The 13,417-nt window shown below is 41.5% G+C and overlaps 1 protein-coding gene across 16 annotated transcripts in view; it reads left to right on the plus strand.

Annotated features, from left to right (window-relative positions):
- USP40 (ubiquitin specific peptidase 40) overlaps positions 1-13,417 on the plus strand; it is a 98,532-nt gene that overhangs the window by 39,916 nt on the left and 45,199 nt on the right. For all 16 annotated transcript variants that reach the window (XR_010944168.1, XR_010944169.1, XM_067740165.1 and 13 more), the window contains 3 exons: positions 1,217-1,301; positions 9,200-9,270; positions 10,179-10,498. Coding sequence is in view for 14 of the 16 variants with exons in the window: in XM_067740165.1 (XP_067596266.1) it covers positions 1,217-1,301; positions 9,200-9,270; positions 10,179-10,498 (476 nt within the window). In the remaining 2 variants the exon portion in view is untranslated. The remainder of the gene's footprint in view (positions 1-1,216; positions 1,302-9,199; positions 9,271-10,178; positions 10,499-13,417) is intronic.

Genomic DNA, 13,417 nt, shown 5'->3' on the forward strand with positions numbered 1-13,417 from the left:
GAGATCTAATGGCTTGCCCAGGGTCAGACATCTAGTTAGCAGTAGAACTAGGACTCCAGCCCTGGTCTCCCTACTCTTTCTTTCCCCTTAATTATACTTCACTCCACACTACTTCCTGATAGAGGAAAAGGGAAATAGAAAATGTAAGCTTCCCCCCCACCCCAGAATTAAGTGAATTTTCTGAAAAACTGTATCATTTACCAAAATTATTAGCTTTCTTTTGATTTTCCTCTTGTACAGAGAAAAGCAGGCCAATTTCTTCTTTAACTTTAGTTGATTTGAATATTTAAATGTTGGATCAGGATCAAGATTTCTAAAATTATCTAGTACTTCTGAACTTTTCCACTAAAAGTTTATTTCTGAGCCAATCCTGGCAGTGATGATATAGGTGGACTTGGAGATTTGACCCTGCCTAGGGTAACGTTTCAAGTGGAAAAGACCTTGGTCACCTTTACAAGGTTTAGATTTCATGCCAGTCTGCTTTTTGATGGTTTAAGTGCACATCTCTGCCAGTGGCAAATCTTAGAATTAAGCCACTGGCAAGAGGCAGAGAGACTGACAGTTAAGTAATCATGTGTAAGTATGAAATTTCTTTTTAAGAGAACTATCTTGTGATATTGTGGAGAGGGACTAAATAGGACTGACCTTTATTGGTGACATTGTTTTGGTGAGGTTACCACAGTCCCCCGAGTCTTGGAGCTAGAAACTTAAAAAACAAATCCCTGGTAATCTATTAAATAAACTGGTAATGCTACTTTTTAAATTTACAGTGGGAGACATTCCTTTCAAGAAACAAGAGTATTCGTGTGTGCTGCTCTTCCCTGAACAGTACTGATTAAACACGTCATTTTTGCTCTTTTGGACCAGGATTCCTGGGCTGGCACACTGATCATTTTGCCTTCTGATAAAAGTGATCTTCCCGTAAATTAAGTAGAAATGGTTGTTGTTTAGATGGTCATTGTGCTCTTTGTGTATGTCAGGGTTCTTCAGTCACTAATGGATGTGAGATTAACCATCTTTGGCTTTGACTGATTTAACATTGAAACATGTCTACTTTCCTCATTTTTGGTGCAGGATGGGGATTGTCGTGTTCATTTTCTTGTTCCCTGTGTCAGCTACATAAGTAAATTGGCACAGTGCTCTTCTTACTTAACCTGGAAAAGTGATCTATGTGTGATTTTTCATCGTTCTCTTTTCTTTCATTCATATTCTGCAGCTGTTAGAATTTTGGGAAGGAGATATGGTTCTTAGTGTTGCAAAGTTTGTACCAGCAGGACTTCATGTTTACCAGACACTTGATGGTAAGAGAAATGTTAAAACACAGCAACTTATTGTGTATATGTACATTTTGTGGGGCTCATCTGTACGTTTTGTGGGGCTCGTCTGAGACTTTCTGCTCTTGGCCAGTCTTTCCCCTACATACTACTTTTCTTAGCTATGCAGGTTCTCATCACATTGGTTTTAACAAATAATATATTTAGTTTTTCATATTTAATAAAACTATTTATTTAGATTATAATGTATCCAATATATGTAATGTGTGAAATTTTGCTAACATGGAAATGTTTTGTATTTTCTGAAATTAAGGCTACTTCTCTACCTAAAGAAATTTTTTCTTAAAGACTTTGGAAATTTTTTTATATTACCCCAGACTTCTGAGCAAAATGGTTTGAAACCATTTAAATCTTGTTAAATATGGCTTGTTTTTTTTTTTTTTTTTTTAAACATCTTTATTGGAGCATAATTGCTTTACAATGGTATGTTAGTTTCAGCTTCACAACAAAATGAATCAGTTATATATATACATATGTTCCCATATCTCTTCCCGCTTGCGTCACCCTCCCTCCCACCCTCCCTATCCCACCCCTCCAGGCGGTCACACAGCACCGAGCTGATCTCCCTGTGCTATGCGGCTGCTTCCCACTAGCTGTCTACCTTACGTTTGGTAGTGTATACATGTCCATGCCTCTTTATTGCTTTGTCACCGTTTACCCTTCCCCCTCCCCATAGCCTCAAGTCCATTCTCTAGTAAGTCTGTGTCTTTATTCCTGTTTCACCCCTAGGTTTTTCATGACATTTTTTTTTTTCTTAAATTCCATATATATGTGTTAGCATACGATATTTGTCTCTCTCTTTCTGACTTACTTCACTCTGTATGACAGACTCTAGGTCTATCCACCTCATTACAAATAGCTCAATTTCGTCTCTTTTTATGGCTGAGTAATATTCCATTGTATATATGTGCCACATCTTCTTTATCCATTCATCCGATGATGGACACTTAGGTTGTTTCCATCTCTGGGCTATTGTAAATAGAGCTGCAATGAACATTTTGGTACATGACTCTTTTTGAATTATGGTTTTCTCAGGGTATATGCCCAGTAGTGGGATTGCTGGGTCATATGGTAGTTCTATTTGTAGCTTTTTAAGGAACCTCCATACTGTTCTCCACAGTGGCTGTATCAATTTACATTCCCACCAACAGTGTAAGAGGGTTCTCTTTTCTCCACACCCTCTCCAGCATTTATTGTTTCTAGATTTTTTGATGATGGCCATTCTGACTGGTGTGAGATGATATCTCATTGTAGTTTTGATTTGCATTTCTCTAATGATTAGTGATGTTGAGCATTCTTTCATGTGTTTGTTGGCACTCTGTATATCTTCTTTGGAGAAATGTCTATTTAGGTCTTCTGCCCATTTTTGGATTGGGTTGTTTGTTCTTTTGTTATTAAGCTGCATGAGCTGCTTATAAATTTTGGAGATTAATCCTTTGTCAGTTGCTTCATTTGCAAATATTTTCTCCCATTCTGAGGGTTGTCTTTTGGTCTTCTTTATGGTTTCCTTAGCTGCGCAAAAGCTTTTAAGTTTCATTAGGTCCCATTTGTTTACTTTTGTTTTTATTTCCATTTCTCTAGGAGGTGGGTCAAAAAGGATCTTGCTGTGATTTATGTCATAGAGTGTTCTGCCTATGTTTTCCTCTTAAGAGTTTGATAGTTTCTGGCCTTACATTTAGGTCTTTAATCCATTTTGAGCTTATTTTTGTGTATGGTGTTAGGGAGTGATCTAATCTCATACTTTTACATGTAGCTGTCCAGTTTTCCCAGCACCACTTATTGAAGAGGCTGTCCTTTCTCCACTGTACATTCCTGCCTCCTTTGTCAAAGATAAGGTGACCATATGTGCGTGGGTTTATCTCTGGGCTTTCTATCCTGTTCTATTGATCTATATTTCTGTTTTTGTGCCAGTACCATACTGTCTTGATTACTGTAGCTTTGTAGTATAGTCTGAAGTCAGGGAGCCTGATTCCTCCAGCTCCATTTTTCGTTCTCAAAATTGCTTTGGCTATTCGGGGTCTTTTGTGTTTCCATACAAATTGTGAGATTTTTTGTTCTAGTTCTGTGAAAAATGCCAGTGGTAGTTTCATAGGGATTGCATTGAATCTGTAGATTGCTTTGGGTAGTAGAGTCATTTTCACAATGTTGATTCTTCCAATCCAAGAACATGGTATATCTCTCCATCTATTTGTATCATTTTTAATTTCTTTCATCAGTGTCTTATAATTTTCTGCATACAGGTCTTTTGTCTCCTTAGGTAGGTTTATTCCTAGGTATTTTATTCTTTTTGTTGCAATGGTAAATGGGAGTGTTTTCTTGATTTCACTTTCAGATTTTTCATCCTTAGTGTATAGGAATGCCAGAGATTTCTGTGCATTAATTTTGTATCCTGCTACTTTACCAAATTCATTGATTAGCTCTAGTAGTTTTCTGGTAGCATCTTTAGGGTTCTGTATGTATAGTATCATGTCATCTGCAAACAGTGACAGCTTTACTTCTTCTTTTCCGATTTGGATTCCTTTTATTTCCTTTTCTTCTCTGATTGCTGTGGCTAAAACTTCCAAAACTATGTTGAATAAGAGTGGTGAGAGTGGGCAACCTTGTCTTGTTCCTGATCTTAGTGGAAATGCTTTCAGTTTTTCACCATTGAGGACGATGTTGGCTGTGGGTTTGTCATATATGGCCTTTATTATGTTGAGGAAAGTTCCCTCTATGCCTACTTTCTGCAGGGTTTTTATCATAAATGGGTGTTGAATTTTGTCAAAAGCTTTCTCTGCATCTGTTGAGATGATCATATGGTTTTTCTCCTTCAATTTGTTAATATGGTGTATCACGTTGATTGATTTGCGTATATTGAAGAATCCTTGCATTCCTGGAATAAACCCCACTTGATCATGGTGTATGATCCGTTTAATGTGCTGTTGGATTCTGTTTGCTAGTATTTTGTTGAGGATCTTTGCATCTATGTTCATCAGTGATATTGGCCTGTAGTCTTCTTTCTTTGTGACATCCTTGTCTGGTTTTGGTATCAGGGTGATGGTGGCCTCGTAGAATGAGTTGGGGAGTGTTCCTCCCTCTGCTATATTTTGGAAGAGTCTGAGAAGGATAGGTGATAGCTCTTCTCTAAATGTTTGATAGAATTTGCCTGTGAAGCCATCCGGTCCTGGGCTTTTGCTTGTTGGAAGATTTTTAATCACAGTTTCAATTTCAGTGCTTGTGATTGGTCTGTTCATATTTTCTATTTCTTCCTGATTCAGTCTTGGCAGGTTGTGCCTTTCTAAGAATTTGTCCATTTCTTCCAGGTTGTCCATTTTATTGGCATAGAGTTGCTTGTAGTAATCTCTCATGATCTTTTGTATTTCTGCAGTGTCAGTCGTTACTTCTCCTTTTTCATTTCTAATTCTATTGATTTGAGTCTTCTCCCTTTTTTTCTTGATGAGTCTGGCTAATGGTTTATCAATTTTGTTTATCCTTTCAAAAAACCAGCTTTTAGTTTTATTGATCTTTGCTATCGTTTCCTTCATTTCTTTTTCATTTATTTCTGATCTGATTTTTATGATTTCTTTCCTCCTGCTAACTTTGGGGTTTTTTTGTTCTTCTTTCTCTAATTGCTTTAGGTGCAAGGTTAGGTTGTTTATTCGAGATGTTTCCTGTTTCTTAAGGTAAGATTGTATTGCTATAAACTTCCCTCTTAGAACTGCTTTTGCTGCATCCCATAGATTTTGAGTCGTCGTGTCTCCATTGTCATTTGTTTCTAGGTATTTTTTGATTTCCTCTTTGATTTCTTCAGTGATCACTTCGTTATTAAGTAGTGTATTGTTTAGCCTCCATGTGTTTGTATTTTTTACAGATCTTCTCCTGTGATTGATATCGAGTCTCATAGCGTTGTGGTCGGAAAAGATACTTGATACAATTTCAATTTTCTTAAATTTACCAAGGCTTGATTTGTGACCCAAGATATGATCTATCCTGGAGAATGTTCCATGAGCACTTGAGAAAAATGTGTATTCTGTTGTTTTTGGATGGAATGTCCTATAAATATCAATTAACTCCATCTCATTTAATGTATCATTTAAAGCTTGTGTTTCCTTATTTATTTTCATTTTGGATGATCTGTCCATTGGTGAAAGTGGGGTGTTAAAGTCCCCTACTATGAATGTGTTACTGTCGATTTCCCTTTTTATGGTTGTCAGTATTTGCCTTATGTATTGAGGTGCACCTATGTTGGGTGCATAAATATTTACAATTGTTATATCTTCCTCTTCGATAGATCCCTTGATCATTATGTAGTGTCCTTCTTTGTCTCTTCTAATAGTCTTTGTTTTAAAGTCTATTTTGTCTGATATGAGAATTGCTACTCCAGCTTTCTTTTGGTTTCCATTTGCATGAAATACCTTTTTCCATCCCCTTACTTTCAGTCTGTATGTGTCTCTGGGTCTGAAGTGGGTCTCTTGTAGACAGCAAATATATGGGTCTTGTTTTTGTATCCATTCAGCCAATCTGTGTCTTTTGGTGGGAGCATTTAGTCCATTTACATTTAAGGTAATTATCGATATGTGTGTTCCCATTCCCATTTTCTCAATTGTTTTGGGTTTGTTATTGTAGGTCTTTTCCTTCTTTTGTGTTTCTTGCCTAGAGAAGTTCCTTTAGCAGTTGTTGTAGAGCTGGTTTGGTGGTGCTGAACTCTCTCAGCTTTTGCTTGTCTCTAAAGGTTTTAATTTCTCCATCAAATCTGAATGAGATCCTTGCTGGGTAGAGTAATCTTGGTTGCAGGTTTTTCTCCTTCAACACTTTCAATATGTCCTGCCACTCCCTTCTGGCTTGCAGAGTTTCTGCTGAAGGATCAGCTGTTAACCTTATGGGGATTCCCTTGTGTGTTATTTATTGTTTTTCCCTTGCTGCTTTTAATATGTTTTCTTTGTATTTAATTTTTGACAGTTTGATTAATGTGTCTTGGCGTATTTCTCCTTTGATTTATCCTGTATGGGACTCTCTGTGCTTCCTGGACTTGATTAACTATTTCCTTTCCCATATTAGGGAAGTTTTCAACTATAATCTCTTCAAATACTTTCTCAGTCCCTTTCTTTTTCTCTTCTTCTTCTGGAACCCCTATAATTCAAATGTTGGTGTGTTTAATGTTGTCCCAGAGGTCTCTGAAACTTGTCCTCAGTTCTTTTCATTCTTTTTTCTTTATTCTGCTCTGCAGTAGTTATTTCCACTATTTTATCTTCCAGGTCACTTATCCATTCTTCTGCCTCAGTTATTCTGCTATTGATCCCATCTAGAGTATTTTTAATTTCATTTATTGTGTTGTTCATCGTTGCTTGTTTCATCTTTAGTTCTTCTAGGTCCTTGTTAACTGATTCTTGCATTTTGTCCATTCTATTGTCCATTCTATCTCCAAGATTTCGGATCAACCTTACTATCATTATTCTGAATTCTTTTTCAGGTAGACTGCCTATTTCCTCTTCATTTGTTAGGTCTGATGGGTTTTTATCTTGCTCCTTCATCTGCGGTGTGTTTTTCTGTCTTTTCATTTTGCTTATCTTACTGTGTTTGGGGTCTCCTTTTTTGCAGGCTGAAGGTTCGTAGTTCCTGTTGTTTTTTGTGTCTGTCCCCAGTGGCTAAGGTTGGTTCAGTGGGTTGTGTAGGCTTCCTGGTGGAGGGTACTAGTGCCTGTGTTCTGGTGGATGAGGCTAGATCTTGTCTTTCTGGTGTGCAGGTCCACGTCTGGTGGTGTGTTTTGGGGTGTCTGTAGACTTATTATGATTTTGGGCTGCCTCTCTGCTAATGGGTGGGGTTGTGTTCCTGTCTTGCTAGTTGTTTGGCATAGGATGTCCAGCACTGTAGCTTGCTGGTCGTTGAGTGAAGCTGGGTGCTGGCGTTGAGATGGAGATCTCTCGGAAATTTTTGCTGTTTGATATTATGTGCAGCTGGGAGGTCTCTTGTGGATCAGTGTCCTGAAGTTGGCTCTCCCACCTCAGAGGCACAGCACTGACTCCTGGCTGCAGCCCCAAGAGCCTTTCATCCACAGGGCTCCTCAATTTGGGATGATTGGTTGTCTATTCAGGTATTCCACAGATGCAGGGTATATCAAGTTGATTGTGGAGCTTTAATCCGCTGCTTCTGAGGCTGCTGGGAGAGATTTCCCTTTCTCTTCTTTGTTCTCACAGCTCCCAGGGGCTCAGCTTTGGATTTAGCCCCGCCTGTGCGTGTAGGTCGCCGGAGGGCGTCTGTTCTTTGCTCAGACAGGACGGGGTTAAAGGAGCTGCTGATTCGGAGGCTCTGGCTCACTCAGGCCCGGGGGTAGGGAGGGGTACGGAGTGCGGGGCGGGCCTGCGGCGGCAGAGGCCGGCGAGACGTTGCAGCCTGAGGCGTGCCTGTGCGTTCTCCCGGGGGAGTTGTCCCTGGATCCCGGGACCCCGGCAGTGGCGGGCTGCACAGGCTCCCCGGAAGGGCGCGTGGCCAGTGACCTGTGTTCGCACACAGGCCTCCCGGTGGCGGCAGCAGCGGCCCTAGCGTCTCACGTCCGTCTCTGGGCTCCGCACCCCTAGCCGCGGCTCGCGCCCGTCCCTGGAGCTCTCTCAAGCAGCGTTCTTAATCCCCTCTCCTCGTGCACCAGGAAACAAAGAGGGACGTAAAAGTCTCTTGCCTCTTCGGCAGTTCCAGACTTCTCCCCGGACTCTCTCCCGGCCAGCCGCGGTGCACCAACGCCCCGCAGGCTGTGTTTACGCCGCCAACCTCAGTCCTCTCCCGGCGCTCCGACAAAAGCCGGAGCCTCAGCTCCCAGTCCCGCCCGCCCCGGCGGGCGAGCAGACAAGCCTCTCGGCTGGCAAGTTCCGGTCGGCCCGATCCTCTGCGCTGGAATCTGTCCGCTTTGCCCTCCGCACCCCTGTTGCTGTGCTCTCTTCCGCGGCTCCCAAGCTCCCCCACTCCGCCTCCCGAAGTCTCCACCCGCGAAGGGGCTTCCTAGTGTGTGGACACTTTTCCTCCTTCACAGCTCTCTGCCGCTGGTGCAGGACCCGTCCCTATCCTTTGTCTCTGTTTAGTTTTTTCTTTTGCCCTACCCAGGTACGTGGGGGGTTTCTTGCCTTTTGGGAGGTCTGAGGTCTTCTGCCAGCGTTCAGTAGATGCTCTGTAGGAGTTGTTCCACGCGTAGATGTATTTCTGGTGTATCTGTGGGGAGGAACGTGATCTCCGCGTCTTACTCTTCCGCCATCTTCCCGGAAGTCTCTGGCTTGTTTTTTTAATCCAATCTCAGCTTCAGACTTTGTAGCTAAAACAAAAGTACTTCAGGAGCTTAAAAGTACTTCCTTTAAATAACAACAAAACAGTAATAGCAGTAGCAGCAGTAACAGTTGTCTTGGACTTCATGGTGCCAAATACTGAGATAAGTGTTTTGTGTAAATTATCTAATTTGATTTTCACAAAATTCTTTTATCCCCATTTCATAAACGAGAAAACTGAAGCGTAGAGGCTTGAAGTCCACAAGGTCATACAGCTCATTAGTGGGTGAGTGAGGACCGTTTGATGTGTAAGCCTTCCCCATGTTCACAGTGTCAAGTACAGTTGACCTTTTATATTAACTTTTTTTTTTTCCTGCTCTCATGCCCACAAATCTTATGGGGGAAATGCTTACATAAAATGAAAACAGAGAAAAAAAAAAAAAAAAGGCTAAAGAGTGTGATGGAAGGATAAAGATAAAAATAATATCAATATAACAAACATAATTACTCCCTTTCTCTTAGTTTTCCTCAGTGAGAATGCTTCTTTTCAAACAAATGTTTGTGTCTAGGCTGTTGCTTTAGTTAAATTTTTTTTTGATGATCATGAGAATGGTTTCACTGATAATCTCATCTTCCTAGGAGATCACCTGACACTGTGTGAAATTGAAATTGCTGATGGGGAAGACATCTTTGTATGGAATGGGGTGGAGGTAAATAAGTGTAGAAGAAATGTGCATGAGAGTTTTGGATATTTTTTAAGTTGTTGTGATAAAATTTTATTCAGCGTATATGATGGCACTTACATATTAGAAAACTGCTGAAATATCCAGTAAATTTTAAGTACAATCAGTGTTGGTTATATGTTCAAGAGATAGTTGTAGAACACCTCCATGGTGCCAGGCTGTGTGTCAGAAGCTAGACACAAAGGTAAATAAGTGATCAGTCTGTATCCTTCAGGCACGTAGTGTGGGTCACTGTGCTGAGATAGGTGAGCAGGAGGGTCTGTACAGACTCTTTTTTTTTTTTTTTTGCGGTGCACGGGCCTCTCACTGTTGTGGCCTCTCCCGTTGCGGAGCACAGGCTCCGGACGCACAGGCTCAGCGGCCATGGCTCACGGGCCCAGCCGCTCTGCGGCACGTGGGATCTTCCCGGACCGGGGCACGAACCTGTGTCTGCTGCATCGGCAGGCGGACTGTCAACCACTGCGCCACCAGGGAAGCCCTGTACATACTCTTGATGAGGATTCAGAAGGAGCGGTTCGTCACACTGTTAGGGCTGGAGGCGACTTAGGGGAGCACAGTCAAGAGAGCAGTGAGGAGCATCTCACCCACTCAGTGGACGTCCTCAGCCCACCTCATACATTTACCACTGCTGAGGACTCACGTGTCTGTCTCCACTTCAGATTTCTCTCCTAAAAAGTAAAAGATGGCTAAGAAAAAGCTTCAAAAATCTAAAGCTGTTCTTCTGATACTTAAAAGACATTTGTGAAAACTTCATTTCACTTGAAAAGAAAAAAAAAAGGGAATTGTTCTATAAGAGTCTACGTTACTGCATTACTGTGTTGACCTGATTTTGGCAAATACGAGCTATACTGATGGCTGACTTGATACTGTTGTAGGTTGGCGGAATCCAGATTCCAGCTGGTAGTGACTGTGAACCTCTGCTTTTAAATGTTCTTCATCCGGCGACAAGCAGTGAAGAAGAGCAGTGTCAGCAGTTGATAGACTCTCCATATGTCTTTCCATCTAATGCAGAAATAGGTAGTGTATTCACAGCCTGTGCAATCCCAGACGGAGTCATCTTAGTCAACAGTGCTGAGTCTGTAGGTGAAGAGAGCTGGACCACCATTCCCAAGGAAGACTTGAAGAAGACATTCAGAGAACAAGGTCTCAGAAATGGAAGCTCAATTTTAATTCAGGATTCTAATGATGGTAACAGGTAACATGCTAAGAGAATTCTTTTTAAACTTATTGTAGTTACAGTGCTGTATCTTAGAACTCTAAAGCTTTATGTTAATAATGATGAGAGTTAAATGTTTCGTTTTATTTCTAGACATTGTGTTCTATATATTGTAAATAGGAATGTTTGTGGTTAGGCAACCTGGAGAAAAATGATATTGTAGTGTGATTTTTTTTTTTTTTTGGTAAATGTGGTAACTGAATAATATAGGTATAGGCTAGATATAGTGTAGATTAGTTGGCAGTAAAACAGAATCTTATCAAATAATTCTGATTAGCACTCATTATAAGACGGAGGGCACATTCTCACAGAGAAAGTTCCTAAAATTTTTCATGAGGAAGGTATTATCACAGCTAAATTTGTCTTGTCACAAGGATCTCAGAAGGCAGTTCAGTTTTTTGTTATAATCCTTTTTATGATGCTTGAGATCCTCCCAGCTGCCCAGGTGAGGCAATTACTTGGGGAATTGCAGCCTTGGTTCTTGTAAGTCACATTTGAAGCTCAGGGGTGCTTCCTCTCTTCATTTTTGTTACCCATGTCTGTGCCAGTACACTTCTGTGGTCAGCATTATCATACACTGTAACCCCCGCAATTTCCACACATTGAAGACTTCAGGTTATGACCAATGAATCAGTTCCCTGCTTTATCAGTGCTGTGAATATACGTAGATTACAGAGGCTCTGTATTATTGTTTATTAGTGGCTGTGACATAGAGAAGCAGAGCACTTGTGAAGTGTGTTTATTTTGGATTACATGTATCACTCTCTTTTCGACAAGTGTTTTCCAGACATTTATTTCCCTATCTTGTTTATTTAATTTAAAAGTTTATTATAAATTTCTTTTTAGAAAGTAATATACTTTCATTAGGACTTGGGAAATACAGAGGTGAAGACAGGAGACCCAAAACAGCATCACCATACCACTCATGCAGTGTCTGTCACTGTTAGCTTTCTGAGCTCGAATAATTGGGTTTTTGTTTTGAAGGGTTTTTTCCTATTAATTTATTATTTTATATATATATATATATTTTGGCTGCATTGCGTCTTCGTTGCTGCGCGCGGGCTTTCTCTAGTTACAGTGAGCGGGGGCTACTCTTCATTGCGGTGCGCGGGCTTCTCACTGCAGTGGCTTCTCTTGTTGCAGAGCACAGGCTCTAGGCGTGCGGGCTTCAGTAGTTGTGGTGCACGGGCTTATTAGTTCCTCCGCGGCATGTGGGATCTCCCCGGACCAGGGCTTGAACCCATGTCCCCTTCATTGGCAGGCGGATTCTCAACCACTGCACCACCAGGGAAGTCCGGTTTTTTCCTTTTTAAACATAATACTGATGATATTGTAGATAAATAGTTATATCCTGCTTTCCCCTCATGTTTTGTTTTGTTTTGTTTTGTTTGCGGTACGCAGGCCTCTCACTGTTGTGGCCTCTTCCGTTGCAGTGCACAGGCTCTGGACGCGCAGGCTCAGTGGCCATGGCCCACGGGCCCAGCCGCTCCGCGGCATGTGGGATCTTCCCGGACCGGGGCACAAACCCGTGTCCCCTGCATCGGCAGGCGGACTCTCAACCGCTGCGCCACCAGGGAAGCCCTCCCCTCATGTTTGAAGGCTCTTCATAAACCTCATTTCATGGCTGCATAGTAACCTATGTTGATGTTATAGGTTACCTGACTGCTCCTGTGTGAGGAGTGGGTAGAGACAAGGCCTTGGGGGCTGGCTGCCTGGCTTTGTTTCCAGCTTTATCACTTACTAGTGGTGTGACTGTGGGCAAGTTACATCATCTCTCTCTGCTTAATTTCTTCTTCTGTAAAATGAGCATAATAATTAGTACCAGCTTCATACAGTTGTAAGGATTGAAGAAGTTAAGAGCTAGATAGTTTAGCTAGCATCCTTGTTATCATCCAGTTTTTCATTATTTTAAGATGGTCTTCAGGGAACATCTTTGTGCTTAAAACTTTGCTCTATTTAAGATTGCTAACTCAAGGTGGAGTCCCAGAGTGGAATAACTGAAATGAAGAGTAGAATTGTGTTTTGGGGCTCTGCTACACACTCCCAAAGAGGACTTCTGCTAGCCCACTCAGTGCCTCTGTGTGAATTAGTAAGAAGTCACTCCTTCCTCAAGAACCTTTACTATTATCTGCAGGAAAATCTTGTTAGAACAAGACATTCCACTGCCATCTGCTATCATAAAATTTTTTAAAACCTCTATAATAAAAATATAATGTGAATGATTATATTGTATATGATGTGAATGATATGCGTTAGATGTGGTACTTTTTTTCTTTTTTGCGGTGCGCGGGCCTCTCACTGCTGTGGCCTCTCCCGTTGCGGAGCACAGGCTCCGGACACGCAGGCTCAGCGGCCATGGCTCACGGGCCCAGCCGCTCCGCGGCATGTGGGATCTTCCCGGACTAGGGCACGAACCCGTGTCCCCTGCATCGGCAGGCGGACTCTCAACCACTGTGCCACCAGGGAAGTCCAGATGTGGTACTTTTATTCAACGTCAGTCTGCACGGCTGTGCATGCTGTCCTGCTTTTAAACTACTAAAGTCTGTGGGTGGGCTTTTGGCGTAGGTACTCTTTTAAAGCTCCACTGGTGATTGCAGCGTGCAGGTAGACTTTAACAACTGATTGTTCAATTACAACAGTTCTCTTTGAAAAATGTGGCAACAAATTATTTGTATAAATCAAAGAATATTTGGAATCATGAATATAGACTCCGTGGAATACTATCTTAACACTACCCTAAAAAGATAGTGAACTTTCAAAAACCCAACTCAGTAGAACTTGGTCACCTTTAATTAGTCACATTAAGTGACACATGCAGAATTTTGGAAGTGGTGCCTAAAGAAAAGCATGAATTTTCCAATCCTCTCTGATCCATAAAAGGGCTGTATAAAGACACAT

Source organism: Pseudorca crassidens, chromosome 6 (genome assembly GCF_039906515.1).
Source record: "Pseudorca crassidens isolate mPseCra1 chromosome 6, mPseCra1.hap1, whole genome shotgun sequence".
NCBI classification, from domain to species: domain Eukaryota; kingdom Metazoa; phylum Chordata; class Mammalia; order Artiodactyla; family Delphinidae; genus Pseudorca; species Pseudorca crassidens.